At 31.1% G+C, this 27,823-nt stretch overlaps 1 protein-coding gene and 1 non-coding gene across 2 annotated transcripts in view; one reads left to right on the top strand and one right to left on the bottom strand.

The window, feature by feature from the left end:
* Positions 1-21,744: 21,744 nt before the first annotated feature.
* On the bottom strand, positions 21,745-21,814 carry Smp_tRNA_01449_Gln_TTG.1.1. The gene has a single exon. It is a non-coding gene (tRNA).
* Positions 21,815-23,359: 1,545 nt separating this feature from the next.
* Smp_081700 (hypothetical protein) overlaps positions 23,360-27,823 on the top strand; it is a gene marked incomplete at both ends in the record, with an annotated part of 23,207 nt that continues 18,743 nt past the window's right edge. The window contains one exon of the mRNA XM_018797111.1: positions 23,360-23,440. Within this exon, the coding sequence (XP_018652185.1) occupies positions 23,360-23,440 (81 nt within the window). The remainder of the gene's footprint in view (positions 23,441-27,823) is intronic.

Below are 27,823 nucleotides of genomic sequence, written 5' to 3'. Positions count from 1 at the left end.
AACATTATAAACACTACTACTTGATGGTATTCACTTATAAAACCATTGAATAGTGAGTGATTTTCGATCAAGAATTGATTAGATATGAAAAAAGCCTATACAGAACAATAAATTAATTTGAAAACTACTATTTAGATAGTAGTGTAGTGAACGAGAACACCGAATGTAGTTAAATACAAAATTGCGGAACATTTTAGTAAAATCTGAGAACCACACAGTAAGTACTTCATTTGCAAAATGTCATCAATCGTCTCAGAATTCATTGTTTGTTCGTTTCCAACACCAATTATTCTTTGTTCTCGTTCTCAATTCTTTGATGTTCTTAACCTTCTGCTGCCAGATATTTCACTTTCGATTGATGATACATCCTACTTATATCATCGACATCACACTGGCACGGGAAAAAAATGAGGATATAACAAGATCCACTATGGAATAATTCAAAAACAAAAGTAGACGTTTTATAAGCAAAGATGTATAGTGGTTAGCAGTGGAATTCAGGATGCGCGTTTCGTCCTATTTGAGACTCGTCAGCTTGATGTATCTGCATCTCAGAATTGATGTTCACTCTAGGACTTGAAACCAGTACCTTTCACTTCAAACACCATTGCGTTATTCATTCAGCTAGAAGTTTGTTAGATTCTTTATTTTTAATAATTTCGATAAACAAAATGATTCTAACAATCAATGATTAATTGATTTTATTTAACTATCCATCTATATGATTTTTTACAATGAAATAATTCATCCCTTTACAATAAGAAAGAAATAAGTTTCAATGGGAAGGTTTTCTGGTTTCCTTTAATTATTCAATTATTATGAATATCTATATATATTGATCGTCATTTTCCCTCTTTATTCAAGTTGAATTGGAATTAATTTTCTGAAATTTATGAAAAACCTTTTTTTCACCTTCTAAGTTCAGTAACAGATTATAAATTTTAATTCAGACTAATTAAGATAACCATTGATCCCAAGAGATATTGGCAAATTGAAATAGACTTCCAAAATGAAAAAAATCACAAACAAACAAACACAAAAATATTGTTATTTAGTGGCGATGTGATATGCATTATAGATAATAACTTGATTAGTTTCCATAGTATTTATTCATTTATGAAACAATGCAATTAATTAATATGAGTCAAAAAGTAAATGGGGAGAAACGATTGGTAAGTTGCAAAGTGTATCCAAGTTGAAAACGTTTTTTTTAAAAATAAATGTATTAACAAAATCAGAAGGGGTTTTGTGGAGATGTCAGTATTTTCCATAGTTGAAATCATGAGTCAGTTGAAGCTAGACCACCATGAAAAACCTAGAAGCACTGGACGGCCAACTCGTTCTACTATGAGACTTCTCAGCAGTGCGCATTCACGATCCATACTCGCGAGATTCGAACCCAGGACCTACCAGTCTGGAGCCAGAGCCCTTAACCGATGGACCTATTATGGTAATGTCTAACTTGAACCAATACACGAAGTTTGAGCAACCATTCACCAATTGTCTTCAGTGAGTTGTTATCTCACAACAGACGTGGTTGAACTCCACTGGTCACTGCTTCTCACTAGAACTCCAAGACATATATCTTGAAGTCAGTCACTAGTGAGCATATGATTATAATCAGAAGAGGTTTTGTGTAGATTTCAAGTCCTGGGTTCGAATCTCGTGAGGCGGGATCGTGGATGCGCACTGCTGAGGAGTCGCATAATAGGACGAAAAGGCCGCCCAGAACTCGCAGGTTTCCCACAGTGGTCGAGCTTCAATTGACTCATGATTTCAACTATGAAAAAGTATTAACAAAAATTAATATTTTCTATAGAGAAACGTTTTTGATTCATTAATGAATTATCATTTTTATTAGATAATTCTGATCAATGAAAAATGGTTATGTTTCTGCCTCTTAACTATTTAGTATGAACTGAAAAGGGGTTTTGTGGAGATTTTAATGATTTTATGGTAGATGTGCACTACTGAGGAGTCCCACAATAGGATAAAACGGTCATCCAGTACTTCCAGGTTTTCCATGGTGGTCTAACATCAATCGACTCATGATTTCAACTTTATTTAGTATGAAATTATCTAAATGAAGAATTGTGGTCCTGTTGAAAAAGAAGTAATGTACTTATCTATTATTTGCTTCAATCATAATTTACTTGATTCATTATGTTTGTTTATTTTGATATTATAACATAGTAATACATTTTGAACTATTAATCTTCCAAAATAACATTAATTGTCCATTTCATTAAATAATCTGTTATTCAAATATCATTTATCAATGTATTTAATCTTATTATATATTGTATTAAATGACGTTTGATTATCCTTATAAAGTGATTTATTGATAATTCACTACCGGATGAATATATTATTAATATCTATATGAGTTCATATATATTTCGTAATCAATTACTGTGTCAATTTACGGCAATGAAAAATGTTATATCCTGACGTGAATTATGAATGGTAACTTTTGTGAACCATTCATAAACCAATACGATACATATATTTTTATTGTATAACTGTTAAGTTGCTAAACTATTCATATTCCTCTTATTATAAGCTTTATTTTGACCCATAAGACTATTAATATACGATTTACCGTTCTTCAGCTATGTCCACTCGATTAATTACAGTCTCTCACATTCACAGTCATTTTTGGCTGTTAGTTACCATTTTGTGGTGCGATGTGTTTTGTTTGGTTTTTATATAAACTGAGTATGTTTGAAATGCATGATTCACATCGTGGAGGCTGAACAGGCATCATCATCCAGCAGCCTCTCAAACTTTTTGTCTGATCTCAGATAGTTTTCAGTACTTATATCTAAAGTTTAAAATTCACTAATAGACGATTTTCTATTCTACTTTACCACTTAACTCTTACTGAATTCATGATGACTTGAGTGTTCAATTATTATAGTATACTTTTAAAATGTAATCCAAATCATGAGAGTAATATTGTTTGCTCTAATAAATGATTATGAACTACTCAGATACTGAAATGCATACAAATGGCCAAACTAACTAATCAAAATTCGTTTGTCTGTACAATAAAGTATGAATAGTGACAGATTACTAAAATTGTTTGTAACCAGTCAAGAAAATCGATATTTATCGTAAAGCTCAAGTTGTTCATCATTTCTATTCAAACTGATACTTAATAATCTCAATTCGTTTATTGATTAATATGAGAATTAAATATGTAAACTGAAGTTTTTAAGGATTTTTCATCTTTAGTTTTCACTGCCAAAAGCAGATATTTCATATTCTTTTCACTATATATATAGGTTGTAAATTCAATAACCCCCTTTATGAATCGGTCACCTAATCAAAACGAACAAATATTACATATCTTTGGTTATAACTAAATTGAATTCGTTTTATCTTTAGGTATCAAAATGTTTATACGCTCCATATTGAACAGCATAAATAGTTAACAAATGAATAAATTTCAATAATAAAACTAGTTATTTTGACAATTTTATCTTCTACTGTATATATTCAATAAACATTTTGAGATAGTGGAGAAGATTTGTCGCTCAGATGGATGATTTAGATGGAAATTCGTTCTCTGAGCTGAATGGTTTGGTCATGGAGCTAAAACATTTCACTTTTACCTGAAGTTTGTGTTGATAATGTCGTTCAGAAGAACGATGAAAGGTCCACAACCAAACCATCTAGCTCAGAGAACAAATCTCCATCAAAAATTCAATAAACATTGTTTATTATCTCATCGCTTACTTCATTAAATAAACAAGAATCCTTTGAAAGAATCCCCCCGACATAATTAAACAAAGAAATAAATAAACAAAATGCATTGAATTAATTAATTTTTTATAATTAAAAACAATTTCAATTTAATTTAAAAAGAAACTGTAGAATATTTTTTTTTAAAAAAATACAAGATTGATTTGTTCATTTATTTTATTATTTTTTTCATCAAAATTTAATAAATTAAAACAAAATAAAGAAAAAAACATAAAAGAAGAAGAACAAGAAAAGAAAACTAATTAAAAAGAAAATAACAATGGAGAAGTATATAAACTGTCAAAAAGTTTGCAAGCAAAGATGGATAGTGCCTAACAGTGGAATCCATGACTCGCGTTTCGTCCGATTTGGGACTCGTCAGTTTGATGTACCTGCATCTCAGAGTTGATGTTCACTCTGTGACTGACCAGTTGCAGTCCTAAACATCATTGGGAAGATTCAAACAAACAATACTAAGTGAATGTCTGAAAGTTTGTTGTTGTTGTTGCTGTTCTTATTGTTGTTAAGGAAAAAATAAAAATGATGACCAAATTTTTGTGATGATTGTTTTAAATATGTATGGATGTTATTTACTTTTTAATTAAATAACAAAAAAAATTTTAAATTTAATATTTGTAAATATGAAATATAATAAAACAAACTGATTGACAAATTCAATATTCAAGTGAATGGTAATTAAACTAATCTTATATATTTGAAATCATGAGTCAATTGAAGTTTGACCACCATAGAAAACCTGGAATTCAATTGGCTTCAATTGACTCATGATCTTATCTATATAAAATTACTAAAATCTACACAAAACCACCTTGTGAAAATAAACTAATCATTCGGAAATATTAATTGGTAGTTAGGGGCAATTTACAGAAAACTCTGGATCTAGATATTTTGATATCCGGCACTGTTCAGCAAGATGTACTTATAATCATGATGGGATCGATCTTGACTATGTTTAATTACCACTTTATATTTCACGAGATATCAAGTCATTTCAACTATTGGCTAAATTGTAGGGCTGATCAATAGTAATTGATCACTACTAAGAAGATCTTGACATATGTGATATTAGTTATTTTTGAATGATTAATATGATTATTTGGAAATCTTATTATTATTTGGTTAAATTTGAGCTACAAGCATAATTTTATAATGTCCTTGTTTTATTTCAATTACGCTTTCATTTCATAACATTGATAATTTGAAGGATTTTTGTTATTTTGAATTGTCTACTCTTACTGTCAAAAGATCTAAATATAACTGTTATCTTCTATGTTACAATTAAGAGATAGAGAAAAAGTTATCAATCATCTTGAATATGATTATTTGATCACATAAAACTTTTCTATTTTCTTATTGCTAAACTCTTAATCAAAACTAATACTTATCATAGAGATAATGATTTAGATTGGATGGAGTGAAGCTAATTATTTATAACAAATTTGTCTAGCAACATATCGAATCATATGCAGCTTCAAAAGTATGCAAATGATTTGACAAAATTTTATCAAATTATGTAGAACATAAACGTTCACAAATGATAAGTGCTGATTTAACAATAACTATCTATTCAACTTACTAAGTCATCTACTTTCCAACGATGAAAATTCGATGATACATTCTTCTTTAGAATTTATCTACATTGAATAGTTATATGTAGTAAGTCAGTGTATTTATGCCCAATTAGAGGAGGTTCATAATAAATCGTTCAGCGAATCACCACCATATTCGAGCAGAAACATCACCTTAGTCACTAGTTTATTTTCTTCTTCAATAGTCTTTATAAGAAATAAAAGGCGGTTACACTGGAATTCGGGTATCAGATATCTAATGAATACAAGATCTTAAGAGTGAAAAGTGTTGATTAGGTTGTAATTTTAAGATATCTTGTAGTGAACAAAACACAAGTGGGGACAATCGAATGTATTTAAGCTCAAATTACAGACTATCTCACTAAATTCTGATACAGTAAACAGTTAATTTGCAAAATTACAATCAATTGTCTCAATCTTAACTGTTCCTTCTGCAAATATCAGTCCATCTTCTCTTATTTCATTGTTCATTCATTTTCGTACCGATTACTCTTCATTCCTGTTCGTTCCTTATCGATCTTCTGCCAAAATACATTCTATGTGTGACCATCACTATATACTACTTAAATGGATATAAGTAGACCACACCACAATATGTTGGTTTATTACTGTTGAACAAGTTTATTATAAGTAGTAATACGAGTAGATACATATCAAATGAATAAAAAATGAAAATATAATTCAATAATGGATATATTAGGCTGGAAATTCAGCAATGTAACTAAATATGTGGTGGCAATTATAGTAATTATGATTACCATTGTTTCAATTGTGCTGTTTGCAATCAATACTAATTAACCTTTACTTTTTAATATAAGAGATTTGACTGATTGAAACTAAGTATATATATATATATATATATATATAAAGGTTCTTCTTTCACATCTCATAAATACATAATAATACATGAATATTTCACCCAGTAACAAATTACTTTCTGTGATCCAATAAATTTTAAACTCAGTCACAATATGCAAAGTCTTCTAATATACTACTTATGAAATGTTATGAAAAAATCTTTTCCATAATTAAAAAAAGCAGTGCTTTCTAATAGGAAAGAACTTGGTCATAACATTTTTGATTTTTTCTTCCAAAGTCATCGGCTAACATAATCCCATGTTTAATTACTAGGTATAGAAAATTAAAAATGTGTTTTTTTGTTATCACTAAATTGATCTGACCTCAATTCTGGATATTTAAATATTCACTAGCTATCAACCGTATTATATCAGTGTATTTGGTGATAAAACAATCTACATGTAAACTGTGAAAGTATAGATATTATCGCTGATTCTTTTTCATTAAAAGTAAAACTATAACTAGACTTTAATGATTTTTTATTCATTGATGTTGGGTAATTTAATGAACTTAGATAAATCAATATTTTTATTTCATTTGGTATTGTTTAGTTGAATCTTCCCATTGACGTTTAGGACTGCAAATGATCAGTCTCTTATTGGCCATATTTGCATACCGTGCATATGACCTCGATACGGCCTTAATTCATTAGCATTATAAGCAAAGATGGATAGTGGCTAACAGTGGAATCCGCTTAGCTACTGACTCCTGATAATGCCATCGCGTTTGAAGCGAAAGGTACTGGGTTCGAGTCCCAGAGTGAACCTCAACTCTGAGATGCAGGTACATCCAGCTGACGAGTCCCAAATAGGACGAAACGTGCGTCGTGGATTCCACTACTAGCTACAATCCATCTTTTCATTATTTTTATTATTTGATCGATTATTTATAAATATCGACTAGACATGTTCTAGAGTTTAGTAATGCCATCTTTGTGCATTTACAGCATTATTTATGAAAAGGAGCTGTTTTCATTATTAAGTTCCCGGACATTTGTGTACTATACACACTCAATATGTTGAATAATTTATCACTAGTTCTCTTGAAACATTTTATTCCGACTAATCTTTGGCGTGAATCTGTGATTATAAGCTGTTAGTAAAAATGTTTGGATACTGAAGTTGATATTATTTAGATAGTATCTTCTTTATATGAAATAATGAGCATTGCAAAAAAGGCTAAAATAGTGACTATTTGTTTTCGTTTTACACAATGCTAGATTTATTTAAGTATGATCATTTTTTCTGTATTCATGTAAAGCAGATTTTGAACTCAACTTTATTTTGAAAGTCAGAGAATTCGTGAAAAATAAATGATGTCTGAACTTCACATGTGATGGCATATGCCGGAACTATTCTGTACAGTCATATTTATAAAATTTGATAAATCCAGTATTATACTAGAATGTAATGGCTTAGCTTCGTTAATCAATCACCTTGGTAATTGTTATTTTATAAATCCCAACAATGTTTGAATTAAGAAGGCAATAAGAAGCAGCAACAACAGTTTATTAACGGATAACATAAACAAAAAATTGTAACCTCATCGAGCGGATTTTGAAACAAAGAGGCGAATATATGTATGCGAGCGATTACAGAGGTGAATTTATAGTCAATTCGAATAAGGCGCAGCTAGGCAAGGTAAAGGTTAATAATAGGGCTGGATTACATATATAAATGTGAAAGAGAATGACTCGTCGAGTAAGATTTAAGTGAGTAACATCTTAGGTAAAAAGAGATATGTACGTAGGTTGTTATCTGTTAATTATATTTGTCATGCGTTTGAACTTTTTGCATCGTATTTATTCTCTTGACGAAGTTGTCAGCAAACTGCTGAAAGAAATAATAAAGTTGTTTTTTCAATTTAGTCACTGAAAGTTCCCCAGTATTTCTTGTAAATGCAGTTAATCATGTTTGAAATTAAAGTAGGAAAGCTTGTCCAACCGTTTAGGTAATATATTTTTCAGCTGTACAAATATTGTAATTAATCGTCTTGTTTTAAACTGATTTGAATTAAATATCTACAAATTTCTACTGTATGTACTCATATTTATTTATTTAAACACATAAATATTAGTAAAAGGGGGTACCAGATATATGTGCACCACACAAAGCTCATTTGATTTGTGTGAGGGCTGTGATACTGTCCAGGTGCCAAAACGGAAACAGATGGTTCTCTTAGAGGCCCGCCCCCGGAGCTTTCGACCTAAATGTCTGATCCACAAAACAGTGGAGCATCGTAAGGAGATGCAGTCCTATGGTAGCCGGTGATTGGTTCATACGCCATTTGTTCCCTTAGGATACTGGAGTCCATGTGCACCATTGGTCTGGAATCAGGGTTTTCCAAATCCCCTAGGTCGACGCGCCGTGTCCACCAACCCGGTTAAAGCGCCGAATACCCTGGCAGAGGCTTTATATGCGTGGCCGTGTGAAAGCATTTCGAGAGGGAAGGTGGCCCCTCCCACTCTCGGCCATACCAGGGCATTTGGGGGCGTATGTACTCATTAAGTATTACGAAATCTTTACAACCTATTGTGATGTCAAAAACTGAGGATTTCAAATTAAAACACTGCTTTTAATAGTATATTTCCCTTATTGACTATTCTTTAAAAGCAAAAATCGAGGGATAGATATATAACAATTCATTTATTGAATATCTGAAAGATAGAATAAAATGGTTGTAGCTACTAAACTAATAGAGAATGTTCACCATTTGGGATGGATGTTTGCTACTGAATATTAAAACAGCATATATAAAATATATTTACTTGATTGTTGAAATTTAAATGTATGTTAAAATGAAATTGATTGGAATGTTGCATAATTGATGCGGAGACGTTTTCATTGTCACATGTATTAAATAATGAATAAAGCTACTTTTCATTAATTATTATTATCATCATTATTATTAACCAAAACACTAGTCATAGAAAATCAGTTATAAGACTTTAATGAGAGTAGTATAGTATTATAGGAGTATTTAGATATATACTGAGTAGTTTTAATTGTTAAATGGACATTATTCATAAAAAAGACCTATCAGAAAAAGTGAATAAGAATTTATTTATTAAGCTTATAATGAATATAAATTTCTCGTTACAATACAGTAGCTTAATACCTTTGTCGTGTGGTCTACTTATATCCTCATAGATAGTATATGGTGATGGTCACACATCGAATGTATTTTGGCAGAAGATCGATAAGGAACGAACAGGAATGAAGAGTAATCGGTACGAAAATGAATGAACAATGAAATAAGAGAAGATGGACTGATATTTGCAGAAGGAACAGTTAAGATTGAGACAATTGATTGTAATTTTGCAAATTAACTGTTTACTGTATCAGAATTTAGTGAGATAGTCTGTAATTTGTGCTTAAATACATTTGATTGTCCCCACCTGTGTTTTGTTCCCTACACCTTGACTAATATTAGTTTTTCAATTAAATCAATTCAAATTTTTATCATAGAAACCCATTTATAATAATTCATTAAAAAATGAAGAATATTTAAGCGAACAATTGTTTTCAAATGACTTCATCATCAGACTATACAGTTATAAATCCCATAATTATTGTGATATTTTACAAAGGCCGAAATGAGGCATGTATCAATTAATTTGACTATGTTATATGTTAAAAATGGTGAACGTTTATATAACTTCAAAATTGTGTTATTTGTAAATTAGAAAGGTCGAAATGATTTGGAGTAAAGTGTCCAGCAGTCACAACCAGTATAACAGTAATATAGCAAAAATGAAAATGCGAAAAATCATGTGAATAAATTTCATAGTAGGAGAATTTCATCTTGTCAATTGAGATGATAATGATAAATAGTAATAGTAATAATAATAAGATTGTTTTGTGAATATACCACCTAATTAGAGGGTTGTTATCAAGGTAATTACGATAAACGAATTGGGGTTGATGGATATGAAGAATAAGATAGAGGCTGGATATACCTTTTCTGGATACACAAGTTTGGTTTTCCGGAGTTCATCCAGATGACTTCAGCTATGTAGAGTAATTGTAATCTAGCTCCTTGGGGTAGATTTTTCTGAACTTGATATAAAACAGAGAAAGCTTCCTCTATTTTGATATGATGTTCACTGTCTACCAAGTGAGAAAAGATGGTGTTGTTAATCGGTTTTGTTGACTCCTTTTATCAACCATGCTGATACATGTTCACGAATACGCAAGTCTGAAGCTTTCTGAGTATGGCCTATGTAACTAGCTCCATAGGAGAGGTTGAATTGGTACACACACATGGAAGAGCCCATCTTCGGCTAGCTATCCTTGATTAGTTGTGTAAATAGTGGTTTAGTTGAGAAAATTATATGTAGCTTGGCGGCGTGAAACGTCCTTCCAACAGATCTTTCCAGTCGATATGTTAAAATATCACCCGCTATGTCTTCATTAATGTCCAGTCTCAGATTCAGAGTTTTTCACTCCCTGAGTCACAATGTCTTTATTTATTAATATTTTTCACTAGGTATTTTTTAACGAAATTGTCTGGATAGCCGTTATTTTGTAATGTGTTCTTTAGTATATCTATTTAGTTATTGACACTGCCCTCAAGAACACAATGGCTTGACTCGGTGGCTGAGACATTTATTCAAATTTATTTCGCATTGAAGACGTATAAAGCTTTGGAAATGGGTATACTGCCCCATTCATGTATTCTTTTTAAATATATTTTGTTTTATGGAACCGTCTCTCCTTCTAGAAAGTAAGACGTCAAGGAAAGCTATACTATAGTCTTTCTCTTCCTCACTGGTGAATTTATAAGCTGGGTGGACGTTACTGAAAAAGTCCGACATCTCTTGTTTGTCGACAATTTCATCGCATAATATTAGTGTGCCATGTATGTATCGACAGTAATAGTCTAGCTTACTTAGGATGTCTTTTAACGGTCCATTTTCCAAGTTTCGGCCAGAAAAATATCAGCAAGGATTGGGCCTAGGGGTGATCCCATTGCTACTCCATCTACTTGTCTGTAAAATTCATTGTTAAACTTAAAGTGGATATTCATAGTACATTTCAACAGAAGTGCTTTTATTTTACCTAATGGAATCGGTATCTCTATTTTCTTTTGTTCACATATGTAATCGATAGTTTCAGTCAGGGGGATGCTAGTGAATAAAGATGATATGTCTAGTGATAACATGGTTTTACTACTTATATTCATACTTTTTATTATATCCACAAATTCAAATGCGTTTTAAACACTGTGCTTAACTAGTTCTTGGTGTAATGGTTCTAATAATTTCACTAACCATTTTGTTGTTGAATGGTATGTTGAGTTTGACAAGTCCACAATTGGGCGCAAAGGAACCTCAGCTTTATGAATCTTAGGTAGGCCATACAGTCGAAGGGTACATGTTCCAGAAGGCTTGAGCCTCATTTTGGCCTTTATAAACTATCACAATAATTATGGACTTACAACTGTATAGCCTGATGATGAAGTTATTGAAAACAATTATTTGCTCAAATTTTCTTCATTTTGGAATATTCTATGGGAATCTTTAAACTACTGAAATAATTCATTCAATAATAATAAAAAAATTTCCATCTCTTGAAATTATTACAGTTATATAATATACCCTTATGGGCCAGGGTAATCTTGCATTGGTTTTCAGGAGAACCAGACACAATCCAGACTTTCACGCGGCAATTGTTAGTATTAAATTATTCTTTTGAAACTCTTTGAAGAGGTAAAGGAAAATTACCATCCACTATGGTTTACATATATATTATCTATTTTATACAATGAATCATTGATAAATAAATAATTACTTGGATTATTTAATAAATAAAGCGAGACATCATAAATAATGTAACTTGTAAGTAGTAGCTAAGTAAATATGAAAAAAAAGAATAAATCACATATATAGATATATTATTTATGAAGTCATGAGGATGAAATAAAATAACTGACGGATATCTTTATTTTTTCTCTTCAGTAGTTGTATCGTCATTAAAGGATTGAATAATATTCAGTAATAGTTGATTGTTCTTATATTTGAATCGGGAATAAATAATTTAGTTAACTTTTGTATACTTTGCTGTATGCTACATTTACTATTATGATAGTCTATATTATTAGAAAGAGGGTTTTGTGGAGATTTGACTCATCATTTTAACTATATAAAATTACTGAAATCTTCACAAAACCTCCTTCTGATAATGATCATATGCTCACTAGTGACTGGCTCCATGATATATTTCCTGGAGTTCTAGTAAGAAGCAGTAACCAGTAGAGTTCAACCAGGTCTGTTGGCAGATATCAACTCATTGAAGATACTGGTGAATGGGTGCTCATTTTAGTGGATTGGTTGAAGTTAGACATTAACACTGTTGGATGCCGGCTCAACGGTCTAGTGGTTAAGTGCTCGCGCGCGAGACTGGTAGGTCCTGGGTTCGAATATCACGAGGCGGGATCGTGGATGCACCCTGCTGAGGAGTCTCGCAGTAGGACGAAATGGCGGTACAGTGGTTCCAGGTTTTTCATGGTGGTCTAGCTTCAATTGAATCATGATCTCAACTATATAGTCTATATTAGTTGATTAATTGAGATATAGGTCAATCGTGTTATTATGTTCATTTAGTTAAATGCAATCGTCATTTCTTTATACTTTCGTTTATTTATAAGTGCAAAGTATCTAGAAGTTTAATATTTAATAGATATATCAGACAACTGTTTATTTTGTTTGAGATCATTGACCAATAAATGCTAGAACAGCATTGAAAACCTGTAAGCACTGAACATCCATTTTGTCCTAGTATAGAACTCCTCAGCAGTGCATATTCATGATCCTGCACATGGAACTCCAAACTAAGACCTTCAGTCTCGTGTGCAAATGCTTCGCCTCTAGACCACTGAGCCAGCATCCAATGGTGTTGTTGTCTAGTTTCAATCGACTTATGATGGTCCGCAACCCTTCATCCATTGTCTGAGGTGGATAACTCTCTCCACCCGACATGGATTGGACTCCACCGATCAAAGCTTCTCACTAGAACTCCAGGAGTTCCATCTTGAGTCACCTTTATTTAAACCTAACTTAGAAAATTAACACTCGAAGATAGTTACTAGTGAGCATATTATAATTATTAGTATAGTTTTGTGGAGATTGTCGGGTCACGCGAGCAGGATCATGGATGCGCATTGCTGCGGAGTCACATACTTGGACAAATCAACCATTTAGTGCCATCAGGTTTTCAAAGGTGGTCTAGCGGTGATCGGTTTATCATCCCAAATCAAAATGAACAATCTCCACAGCCCTATATTGATATTTATTCTATATTTTCTCTTGTCAGATGAATCATTACAAATATATTGATGATCCACTCAACCACAAATGCAAGAAATAACTATCCTCCGTCTGGTTCATGTTAATATGACAGGCCAACATTGCTGTTCTACATCTGTATAGTTTAATCGTATTTTGCACAATAATAAATAACAGTTAGTTTTCATAGCATTCATCCTTTAACATATTTTAGAATGAATTCAGATCACCAATTATGACCTAAATGAATGTTAAAGATGAGATTGCATGAAAATCTGATAACGGTATTTTCCATGTAAGTATCACTACAAACGTCCAGCTTAATGACTTGTGATGAATGTATAGTTTTTATGTAGGTCTTGGAATTATACAAACGTTTTTAAATTTCAATTGATAAACCTTGGTCTCAACAAATAATTCTCTAAATAGAAATAAGCAAAAAGATATATATCCTTATGGAAAGTCACTTTCAAACAACCCATTACATGACTGTTCTACTCAACAACTGTTTTACACTCTTTTTTTAAAATCATCTTTTTCAAATATACTTCACATTCTTGCTGTCATCCTATTTTAGTGTTTTCTGTAAACACTGAGAGTAATCCTGTCTATTTCGTTGATCAAACAAGGTCAAGATTCATACATGATTGATAAAACAATCAGAAATCTGTCACAAATGTTACATAGTTCTTTTAATTAAAAATAAATATGACTGAAACAGTAAGCTTTAATAATTCAGTAGACTGATCCATCTATAAATTACAAATTATTGTATCCTTATCAAATATTTCCTGTTTAATATCTATTTCAATCAAATGTGAAATTAAGATAGGATTTTTCACGTCGTTAAATGTAGAAGTTAATTAAACTGACAATCAATACAACCTCATGCTGAGTTTTCCTCTTCTATGATAGTATGATTTACTTTGAACATTTGAAATAAAGATTTGAAACGTTAATAAACACTATTTCACAACAAATATTGTGAAATAGCGTGAATTCATTTCAACTCTTGTATTTCTAAACGTTCATACACTAGTTACTTAATTACGACTGTTACTTCCAATGGATCATAGGCCGCCGACCAGCATTCTCCAACCCATTCTGTCCTGGACCTTCCATTCTACTTCTATCCAATCCTTGTTCATTCTTCTCATGTCTGTCTACATTTCTCGGCACAATATGTTTTTTGGTCTTCCTCTTCTCCTTTGACCTTCAGGATTCCATGTGAGAGCTTGTCTTATGATGCAGTTGGGTGATTTCCTCAATGTGTGTCCTATCCACTTCCACCGCTTCTTCATCGTTTCTTCCTCCACTAGAATCTGGTTTGTTGTCTCCCACAGTAGGTTGTTGCTCATAGTGTCTGACCAACGGATCCGAAGTATTTTGCGTAATCAACTGTTGATAAACACCTGTATCTTCTGGATGATGGCTTTCGTAGTTCTCCAAGTTTCTGCACCATACAGTAGAATTGTCTTGACATTTATATTGAAAATTCTGATCTTGGTGTTGGTTGACAATTGTTTTGAGTTCCAGATGTTCTTCAGTTGAAAATATGCTGCTCTTGCTTTGCCGACCTGCGCCTTCACATCTGAATCAGATCCAACGTGTTCATCAATGATGCTGCCCAGATATTCATACACTAATATTTATATAAAATTTACTTAGTGAGAGACAAGTATGAAACAATTTAGATAGAAAGAATAAAACAACCTTAGTTTCTTTTCACTTCATCATTTAATTTTGAACTATGTTAAATTAGACTGATTGCCTTATTTACAACATATATTTTCATCAGTATCAGTCAGGTAAACAAAAGGATAAGACCAAATATTGTCAAACACTGAAAACAAACAATGGTCTGGCCATGCGAAGGGACAGGTGGATGTACCTGCACCCCAGAGTTGATGTCCACCCGGGATTCCAATCAATTACCGCTAGCTTCAAACACCATTGCGTTATCCACTTAGCTATTGAGTCCTGATAGCTGCTATCTTATGCAATAAACTGAAGTTTAATTCAATTTTGTATTGGTAGCTCAAATCTTCCTATTGATGTTTAGGACCGAAATTGATCAGTCTGTTATTGGCATATGTGCGTCCCGTGTGAATTAAATCGATATTTTCTTCAGTCACAAGCATTATAAACTGAGATGATGGTGGCTAACTCTGGAATCTAAGATGTCCTATTTGAGAGTCTTCATCCTTCATCTTGATAACCTTTTAGGTACAAGTGTTGACGAGTAAATTGATAATTGCAGAAAGCTTTTGGAAAACATTAATAAGGAATACACTAAAGGTAATACTAACAATAATATTATAATTGAAATTCGTCAAAAATCATAAATAATTCAGCATTACAAAAGTGAAATACATATTCTTCTGTATATTGTGACGTAACTCTTTAGTATTAATAATATTAGTAATATTATTTATATCCATATCTAGATACAAGAAAAATGGTTATATAACAAGAAAAGTCTGATGCATTTGACATTTGGAGGTGCCCTAGTTTTAGACTAAACTTCACTGATGCCCAAATAAAAGGTTTTTTATAATAAATAAACTAATTTATAATTCATGCATTTGATAATTGGTTGATTGTCAACTAAACTTTACTCATATATAAAAGTCAACAATTTGGTATCCTTATATTGTTTAACATATTACTGTTATATATCATGATCTTTAGTATATTTTGTCAAATGATGAACATTCCTAATTAATATTTCTACATAATTAATGAAATTGGTAAATTCGTATATATAGCTATATGGAAAATATATCTCTACAGGAGGCTAGGAAAGATAATAACAATTGAGGTTACGTACTAATCAAGGGGTAAGGAAGAATGGTTTGGCATTGTTTATTCGATTTATTTCATTAATTTTTACCTAACAAAATGTATGTTTCAATTAGTTATTCATTGTTTTTGACATTATGACATAAGAGATATTCTAAACTATTGATACCATAATTCCTTCATCTTTTTAATCTTACTCCTATGACAGATGATTTATAAACATTCCATGCTTATTTAGGTAACGAATGTAATCTTTGTGACTTTCAGTGATGTTTTTTCGAATGTAATAGGGTAACAAAATTTTTAAAAGGCTAAATGGAAACCATATTTATAAGTGTCAATTAGTACAAAATCAGTACCTTCTACTTATCGCACCCAAGAATATGATATTAAGATTGAACTACAGGTTACACAATAAACGTTATTCTAGATTATTTTTACGATGGAATAAAATGCTGATTTCTTAGTGACGATTGTTTGATAAAATGGCTAGTATTACTGTCTGGAACAAAACATGATTCTTTCACATTTAAGACATGCTTCTCAAAAACTGTAGCTTTACTTGCAAGTACTCGACAATAAAAATTCAAAAATTTGAATTATTCTCAACACTTAGGTCATTTGGAATCACTCTGCGTTGAGAAAATGTTTTTTTTTTCATTGACTCAGTAATGAAATCAAAGGTCTTGAAAGCTTCACTTTCGTCTCATACATCTAGTGAATGTTACTGAGATTTAAATTTCTGCTACTATTACTTCTTAATTAGCTACAGAAGACTTAATAGATGATCAAAGTAATTCTTCATACTACTTGTTTGGTTCCTTTATCTTTCGTTTATCTCTTCTGTACTAGTTTTATATAAAAAATTGATTTGATAGACAGTTCCTTTTTCATAACTTTCATAATTATCGTTCTAATAAATTTGTTTTCCAATGTTTTAATCGATTTTCTATAGTGAGATGTTTTTTCTAGATGAGGGTTAGTGCTCTTTAGACTTATCCCGTAGCTATTGATTATCAGTTTATGGTTTTACATTATATCTATTATTATCATTAGTTGGGTAATCCATTTCATAGTTATTAAATACTCACAAACTTTCCTTACTATTCTAATGCATTTCACACAAGTATACATATAATATAGGATATCACAGTTACCCTGATCAAGACAATATTAGTTGTTCATATATATCATGTTGTGATTACGCAATAAGTATTTTTATTCATTAATCAGACTACTTTGCATGATTCCAGTTCAGGGATTTACGGAATCAGAAGGCAAATACATTGAACAGTATATCATTATTTGATAAAAACGATTATATATCAATTCAAATGAAGTACAATGAATAATTCAATACTTACTCTTCAAAACAGATGATAATCTCTTTTAAGACCAATTATGATAAACTTATAACTAATAAATTACCTAGAATAGATTAGTTTTATTATAAAAATAATCCTGATTCCCATCGCACTGGGTGTTGTTCTGTCTTGTTCTAAAATTTCTAACAACTTGATAGATATAATCAATCATTCAAATACTAACTAATTTATAAATACTGTTTGAAATCTGTAGTAGTAACAGCATTATACCTACTAGTAAAGATAATAGTGAAGTACGATTATAACAGATTTAGTAGTGTTAGTGATGATAGAAATATAGATGTATTAATCACAATAACACCAATGTTCTAATCACTTATACGAGATATTGACATGAATTGAAAAATCATTTATGGGAACAAAAGTCATTTTAGAAAAGACAGAAACTGTCAATCTATCTAAAAACAACTTAGAAAATCATCATCATCAATATTTAACTTAATGAGTTCTTTCATTTTAAACAAAAGAAATACTCTTGATAAATAAAGATGGATTAAAAAATAAAATGAAATTGAAATGGATTGAAAATATTGAAAGAAATGAATTAATATTTACTCATTATAAGCTAAGATGATGGTGGCTAGCAGTAGAGTTTTGGGACGCATAATTCATCCTGGAGTGTACATCAACTCTGGGATGAAGGTTCATCCGGCTGACGACTCCTAGATAAGACAAAACGCATATCCTGGATTCTGCCGTTAGTCACTAATATTCTTTATTTATGAAAGTCATGTCTTTGTAAGATAGTAGATTACTAAACGGAAAATAATTAATTGTATCCTGTTAATCACAGTACTGAATAAAATTTATCATTCTTTATACTTGCTGTGTTTTTCGTATATTATCTACATCAAGGGTGTTACAAATTCTTATCATCAACTGAAATTAATAGAATGTTCATTGGAAAAAAAAAACAAGGAGCACTGAACGACAGTTATTCGATAATACCTATTTAATTTTACATTAGAAAATTACATTAACATGACTTGTTTATTATCTTACTATTCCGGTTAATCTTATGGATTTAAACTAAGATAATACGAATGTCCACTGCTTCTTGTCTCTCAGGTGTTGTCCAACTGAAGTCAAATAGAGATATAAAAAAAGAAGTTTAACAATCATTGCAACACTCTGAAATAACGATAAAAAAAATGAAAAACTAGCTAAGTGGTCAGAAATCAGATCAGGTTAGAAGAAAAATCGAATCCATGTACAAAATATGGCAATACAACAATGGACAAGAACAAATTGAAATTCATATCAATCAAACAAGCAGATATTTTTCATGCTGAAATCTTAATGATTAGTTCGCGGATGCGCACTGCTGAGGAGTACCACAATAAAATGAAACAGCCGTTCAGTGCTTCGAGGTTTTCCATGGTGGTCTAGTTTCAATCGACTCATGATTTCAACTTTGAAAAATACTGAAATCTCCACAAAACCCCTTCTGATTAGTTTTCTCTTAAAATATTTATATATGATGTTGTCAACAAAGACAATGAAAGGTTTACAGTGAAGCCATCTAAATCAGATAACATCGGCTCTAAAATAGTATTATATACTGGTTAAAAATAAGAACGAGAAGTTTATCAAAGAAGTTCTTCATTCCCAAAGATATACAACAATAAATCCATGATTATTTTACAATAATCACCGATAGAATGTTCGGCAGTATTAACAATAATGTATTGAATATAGTAACAAAGAAGCAAATTGATTGAAAATACAAAACTGTAATTCATACTTACTGATATGTCGCGACTATCGTAACCAATGGTTGCAGACTCTAGGTGACATGGTTCATAATCGATCACAATGGCGCAGATGTGTACACTCTTTGTCTTCCTTGAAACAAGAAGATTAAAATTGCTTCATATCTGTCTTTCTTCCTGTACGATGTCCTTATATACAACCATTTTTGGATAATAACTCCACTAAATTAATTACTTCTATGAATTTGGTGTTCACTTTGCTGTGCTAACGAAGTATGACAACTTGGACCGATGCATATATGTGCCTGGTCCTACGTTGTAGTTGACTGACTGACTGATATGTCACATATTCTATAATCCAATACAACATTTGGTGTAATGTTTGAAACTTGAGTGTTGAGTAGAGCTAAATTTAACACATTCATGATTTTGAAAAATAAAACATAAGAGATAAAGTATCAAACAAGTCATGACTAAATAAATTAACATTTTTCTGATGATCCATATTGAATACAAAACTAATGATGTGAAACATTCATTCAATCCCAGTCTTGTTCATTGTTTTAAACATGTGACCGAAACAGATAAGATTTCATATTAGTTTGTTTGAATGTAATAATCATTCAACTGTCAATGTTTGTTTGTTTATTTCACGTTTTTCAAATATTCAAGAAAGACATGAATTAAAAAGTACACATCATGAAATGGCTTTATGAAATCCAGTTCGATACACCGTAATTAAACATACCAAAAAAATCTCTATCATTATGATAGAATTCTAATAAATCAGTAATTTGCATTACAGCTATCTGTAATGAATTATCATTTTAAATCCTAGTTCAACTCACACATGAAATAGATGAGACTAATATGGTTAAGCCATAGTGAAGCAGATAGAAGTTGTATTCGGTATGTTATAGCAAAAAAAGTACATTGAGAACTTTAAGTTAACAAGGAATATTTAGTGAAATAATTGAACAGAATATAAACTTTACTGCAATCATACGAAATGTGAGCTAGACAAAGGTAGGAATTTCTCGATCAATGTCAGAAAAATAATGAAAACTATGCTAAACAAATTGGGGACTATGGTTTATGTATATCTTTTAAACAGATATGTCAATGAAAACGGATTTTTGTATGAACATTGTTTGTTTAAACTTTGAAAGAAGTTGCTATCTATTTCAAACATGAAAACAAATAATCATTGAGAGTATTTAATAGCAACCAGTAAGATGTGAGATCATTCATTTATCTTTTGTGTAAAAAGGAAAACTCATTTACTGGTATTCGATGAGTTGCAAGTAATCTTATTAAACAAAATTGTTACATTGCTTAATCAACCACTGATTCAAAGGTGAAGTTATTTTTAACTTAACCTGTATACTGAACACATAAACATTGCAAACCTCTTTATCTATAGTGAACGAGAACACAAGTGTGGACAATCGAATGTATTTGAATACAAAACTACAGAACATCTTAGTAGAATCTGAGAACCATACAGTAAGTACTTCATTTGCGAAATGTCAATCAATTTTCTCACGCTTGACTGTTCCTTTTGAAAATGCCAATCAATCATCTCAGACTTCATTCTTTGTTCGTTTCCACACTAATCATTCTTTGTTCTCGTTCTCCTTTCTTCGATCTTCTTAACCTTCTGCGTCCAGGTATTTCACTTTCGACTGATAATACATATTACTTATATCATCGACATCAGCAGCACACATAACATAAATAAATAACATAAATAACATAACAAAAGTTTACAAGAAATATTAATTTACAAATTAAAATGGTTCTCAAATGAAAAAAAATGCTTTTCATGTAAAATTGTCTCAAGTTATTCTTTCAAGTTATATTTAGAGTAAAGAAAAAGAATCAAATAAACGTATTGCGTCATTATGAAAAACCTACATAGAATCTAGTGCAGAAAGTTTCCTCTAGACAATATAACTAACTTTCTTAATGCCTTTCGATTGTATTTCCAATTATTTAATGCATGGTATTTGATGAAAGAATTAAATATCATTGTATTATTTTGTTTCAAAAATAGCATTTATTAATCGAAATGATGGTTATGAAATTATGTGAAAGTTATTAAATAGAACTAAGATGATAATTAATTCATTTAGTATAGTTTGTTTAAATCTTCCCATCGATGTGTTAGGACTGCAACTGGTCAGTCTCTAATTGGCATATGTGCATACTGTGCGTATTGCCTCGATATAGCCTTAATTCACAAGCATGGTAAGCAGAGATGGATAGTGGCTAGCAGTGGAATCCAGGACGCGCGTTTCGTCCTATTTGGGACTCGTCAGCTGGATGTACCTGCATCTCAGAGTTGTTCACTCTGGGACTCGAACCCAGTACCCTCGCTTCAAACGCCATCGCGTTATCCACTCGGCTTGAACATCAACATAAAGAAAACAGAAAGTTGTAAGTAACACTTGCGAAGTATGAATGTTGACAAGGTGATGTGGAATTATGTTAGCATATGAGATCAAAATTCTTTTGTTTACACCTGATGTTCATGTTAAAATCATTGAGATGTCAAAAACTCCTTAACTGTTGATTTACAATCTCTGTTAGGCACTTTAATTCATCGTGTACATAGTTTTGAAATAACTCTGAGACAACGTGATGGCATATATATATAGTAGATGGTGGTTGGAGATAGTCAACAGGAAACCTTGGACCTAGGTTTCTTGTTACTTACCACTCATCAGCAAGGTGTACCTGTAACCTTGAGGGAACTGATGCTCCCTGACGGATTCGATTCCGTATCACCCTGCTTCACATTCAAAGATATTACCACTTAGAAGGACCTGACATACATGACATTGATCACCACCCAGTGATCCATTTCCATTTTTTACTATTAAATAAAGATTAAAAATGATTCTATTGTCAAATATTTAATTATTCTATTCACAATGTAAAGTCAAATAGTATTTCGATATTTCATTAATAACATTATGAATATCATAAATGCCTAGTTTAATATATACTCTTGCAATTAAAACATTATCCAACTAATAATACTGGTCGATGGGAATAAACTAATCAAAATTATTTTTATTAAAAAAAAAAAAAATAAATAAATAAACTTTTATTGAATCTATTACAGGTTTATTTGTCAGTATGTATATATATATGTATACATATTTGATTTTACTCAAGTTTGCCCATCTATTCATGTGCATTTGTATCGATAGATAATATGGTCAAGTGTAGACAGAATGAGTTCATTATATATGGCAGTTGATTGAAAATATGATTGGTTAGTTAACTGTCACTGTTAACAACTGGGATAACTTTATACATATATAGGTGAGCATGTCTGTAAACACTGAACAATGAGTATATATCATAAAAGATAAATAATCAGGTAAATTATAAAACTGGAGCTTCTATAAAAATTCACTTGACCTAATTCTTTCAAAAATAAGCTCATTATATAAATTATCAAAAAAAAATTTTTTTTACCTTGATATCTTCATTCTCTTATTTAAATAATCCCAAGCGAATTTAGTTGTCAAGGCTTATTTTATCAATGAAGTTCATTCATTGAATCCATTCAACAATCACTTAGTTATAATTACATCAGTTGTATACTGGGATTATACATATATATATATATATACATATATATGGTTTTGATTAAATTTATGAATTATGGTGTATATTTTACAAGGAATATTAAATTTTCCAAATAATCAAAAATCACAAACTTTATGTTCATTTCAAATTCCTAATGGTAACACAAATATACCATCTTGGTCAACGCATACATTAGGTATTCAACAACCTAATCTTAATAATTTAAATAATAATCCATGTATTTTAAATTTATTAAATGGATCAACTACATCTAATACAATTAATGATTCAATTGATCCATTAATATTACATGAACAATGGTCTAGAAATACAAATCTTGAATTAATTCAAGGAACAATGTCACCAGTATGGAATGGTGATTATCGTTCTGGTGGAAATACATTTCCAATTTTATTAGGAATGCCTACAAGTATAAAAGTGAGTGGAATTTCTTCTGAAAAATTTAATTCTTTTGTAGTATCGGTTTATATGTTAAGCCCATATACTTCATTCTAGTTACTGGCCAAGCCAATTCGCCTGTCCATTATGAGTCATATTTTGATCTTGTTAATTATTCGCTTATTAACCTTGACTATATTTTTATATGAGCGTATATGTGTACCCTTCGTATCCTATTCATCATATGTCTGTCATTCATTTTTGTCTGATTATAAATATTAAGTAATGCTTGATTATAGAAAGTTGTCTTCCCCGCCAATCTCCAACACGCATTATTTTTGCTTCACTCTCGAGTTGTCTTCCCAGCCATCTCCACTATGCATCATCTTTGTTTCACTCGCTTACACTTGCTCATGTGCCCACAGCTTTCTGGTCTGCATCATTCATCAATAAAAATGTAGTTGCCGCTTCCTTTTGCCTTCTGATTTTATACACCGTTAAGATTGGTATAATAACGGTTATCGAAGTGAACTATTATTGAAGCACGGGACTAAACTTTCAGTTAAACTAATTATTTTAAGTTTTTAATATTTCCCTTACTTTAATAGTTCAATTCCTAAGTCAATTATTGCTGAATCGATAGGTCATGGGTTCGAATCTCGTAAGCGGGATAAAGGCATGCGTACTGGTGAGGAGTCCTATACTACGACGAAACGGCCCTCCAGTGCTTCTAGGTTTTCCATGGTGATCTAGCTTTAATTTACTCATTATTTCAACTATTAAATTACTAAAATCTCCACAAAACCCTCATCTGATAACTTTTTCTTACTGTTTAGATAAATATCCATCGATAATTATGATTGTTCAGATGTACTATAGCTTTTCTTCTGAAACGTACAGTTTATTCAACAGTTGACTACATGAATAAAAGATATGACATTGAAAAAGCTATTATTTTTTACATCAGTTTGTGGCCTTGAAACAGTTTTAAAATTCAGACAGATTTTCAGATTTTTTTCGTTGAACAAGTACTATCATAAGTAACACAAGATTCATGTATCATAGAATGAGGCCTGCGTTTTTAATTTTCTGAAAATATGTACTTTAATACGTGAGCTAACATACTCAAGTATTTTATCAGTGTATTTTACTAAGTATGCCAGAAACGTCAAACACAATTAAACACTCTGTGGGAATTACTTATTTTGTAATCTGTCATTATGTTCAGACAGTTTAAATGATTAAACGGTAAAGCTGTTAAACATTGGTTACTTAAAGTCTTAGTTCTTTTCAGCTTCATAACAGCCATTATTCATCAATTTGATGAAATGATATCCTGGTTTCTAAACTACCTTCTTTCATGCCAGTTTACTTAGTAACGAAAGTATATTAAAGTTTCATTTGAGTATACAGACATGATATTGAACCAATATTCATTTATTAGTTTTATTTTTTATTCGGTAAACATGATAGTTACATAAAAATTAAGCATCATCATTAATGCGTAAAAAATAAATATATTTCCTTAGTCTTTGATTAAAATATCAGTCCTGGGAAAAGTCAAGCATAAACTTGTCTCTACGAAAAAATATCCTTTTCCATCTAGCAAGCCTTGCAAAGTCAGATCTGTTTGAATGATAACTTTTTTTCAAAAATCGATTTATGCAATGAGAAATGTTGCAAGCCATTTGGTTACGAACGTTTTATGGTCATGATGATGGTTATAATGATTCTACCAAAATGTTTTACAATGTTTAACAGTAGAATCAAGGCCTTGTGTGTCATCCTCTTTGGCGTTCGTCAGTTCAATGTACCAGAATCGAAGAGTTGATGTTCACTCCAAATCATTACAAATTAAATTAATTTGAATAATGAGTCAACTTAGTATTTTATCTGTATAATTATCAAAACATTTAGCCATTTAAATAATTTGACAATGAAGTTGTAACTATTTTCTTACTATAAGTAACGATGGCTAGTGGCTAGCAGTGGGATCTAGGACGCGCGTTTCTTCCTATTTGGGACTCGTCAGCTGGATGTACCCGCATCCCAGAGTTAGTGTTCACTCTGGTACTCGAACCCAGTACCGTTCGCCTCGAACGCATCGTGTTATCCACTCAGCTACTGAGTCAATAGCTGGATGAATGATTAATGATAAACTATCAGATACAACTCTGAGATGCAGGTACATCCAGCTGACGAGTCCCAAATGAGACGAAACGCGTGTCCTGGATTCCACTGCTAGCCACTTTTCATCTTTGCTTATAAAGCTTGTGAATTAAGGGTATATCGAGACAATACGCACAGTATGCACATATGCTAATAAGAGACTGATCAATTGCAGTCCTAAACATCAATGGGAAGATTTAAACAAACATTACTAAGTGAATTTATTTTCTTACTGTTGCACACAATTCAGATGATGAATAATTTTTATGATCAAAGCGCGATCTAATTGGATCGTAATTGTACAATAAAAATAAATGTTGCTAAAAACTGTATACTAAAAAAGCCTGAAATACTTTTAAGGTATAAAGATAATACAGAATATTTAAGTCAATTACTGTAGAGGAATTTTTTAACTTTTCCCTAATTTTCAAAATTATTGTACAATATTAAGGAAAAAGAAGACAATATAATTACCATATATCTGTACTCAAATCAAACACAGTGATTAACTGAATTGCTTAGATGGTAGTTTTTATTCAGTTTCCAAGTGATATTTTTTAATAATCGATATTCAGTGGGAAATTGATGAAAATCAAAGGAGTACTGGAAGAATATTTTGTCATGAACTAATGTTAATGTTTTAGTAAAAACTTTGATCCAAAGTAGCCGACCACTATTGAAAAACTAGTTTACTGAATAGTTACCATTTATATTCATTTTGTATTGTTTGTTTGAATGTTCCCTTTAATATTTAGGACTTCAATTGATCAACCTGTTATTTGCATATGTATATCTTGTGCACATCCTGGATTCCACTGCTAGCCACCTTCTATCTTTGCTTATAATGAGCAATTATGCTCATTGTTATTAAACTTTAGGATGGGTTTCAAGCCTAATAGAGTTTACGAAACATGCACCAAAATTTCAACTTTTTAATGTTGCTCAATAAAATAAACATTACATTTCAAATTTGTTTAACATTCAAAAAGGTGAAATCATCCAAGCTATCGTCTGAAAGTACCAGGTCTGATCTATAATGATAGAGTAGAGTTCGCAGTATAGTAAAATAGGGAAGGATACACCCTCTAGTTTTAAATGTTTATATAAGAATTGATTAACTGTAATGAAAATTGCCTGTCAATATCAGTGAAGAAATTATAGGTTTGCCCAAAAAAAATTTGTTACCTCTTCATTCGACTGTTTGCAATGTACCTGACTTTGACAAATGTGCGTCGTATCTAAAACAGAAACGACAAAGATATATATATATATATATATATATATATATATATATATATACATGTGTGTATACACTTTTTTACCAACTATCTGATAAATTGTCTCATCACGGCATAGATTACAATTAAATAATTAAAACAGGCTTTTTAATTGGATGTTATGTCACATGCATTGGACTAATTGAAATAATTTCGAATTTTTAGTCTAGTCCATTTACTAGCTTCATTAGATTTCAATCTTATTATCCCCGTTGTTGTATGATCATATATACATATGACTTTTTTAGCTGAGTTTGTATTTTGGAGATTTTTTTTCTATATAATTAAGAATGTCAAAGCCTATAGGTGAAGTTTGATTTTTCGTTAACAGATCAGGTATAGATTTATTGATGAGATCTTATATTCGAAACTGGCCAAAATTCCACCACTTGTAATCATCATTAAGACCATAGAGTAATTAAATAAGATCCAACATACCCTGGTAATACTTACTTCAAATATATTCATACGATGATATGGTTTATATATTTTCTTATCATACAAACATTCTCTTGTTTTCATGTATCTAAATCCAATATTTTTGTCTTTCTGACATGAATACTTCAATACTTTATTCTTTGCTCAGAGTATTCGATATACGTTGAGCCGACATAAAACATAATTACGATAAAATTGATCTTTTCATTACATCAACTATCTAAGAGTTGATTAACATTACAAATGTTTCAAAAGAAAACATTAGCTAGAAAACAATTACATTTAATAGGCTATTTCAAAGTTCTAACATGAGAATACATTCATTCTGATTTATGTTGGCAATTCGCTATAAGATCTATTATACCACTATGTGCTATATACTTGTGAGACTTCTGCTTTGGGTTTATCTTAGATACAGAGTAACCATTGTGCTGATAGTAAGCAAAGATGAATAGTGGCTAACAGTGGAATATAACAATGGATTCCACTGTTAGTCAATATTCATTTTTTCTTACAATCCTTGTGAAATAAAAATATT

Source organism: Schistosoma mansoni, chromosome 4 (assembly GCF_000237925.1).
Source record: "Schistosoma mansoni strain Puerto Rico chromosome 4, complete genome".
NCBI lineage: Eukaryota > Metazoa > Platyhelminthes > Trematoda > Strigeidida > Schistosomatidae > Schistosoma > Schistosoma mansoni.
This window is presented reverse-complemented; position numbering and strand designations above follow the sequence as displayed.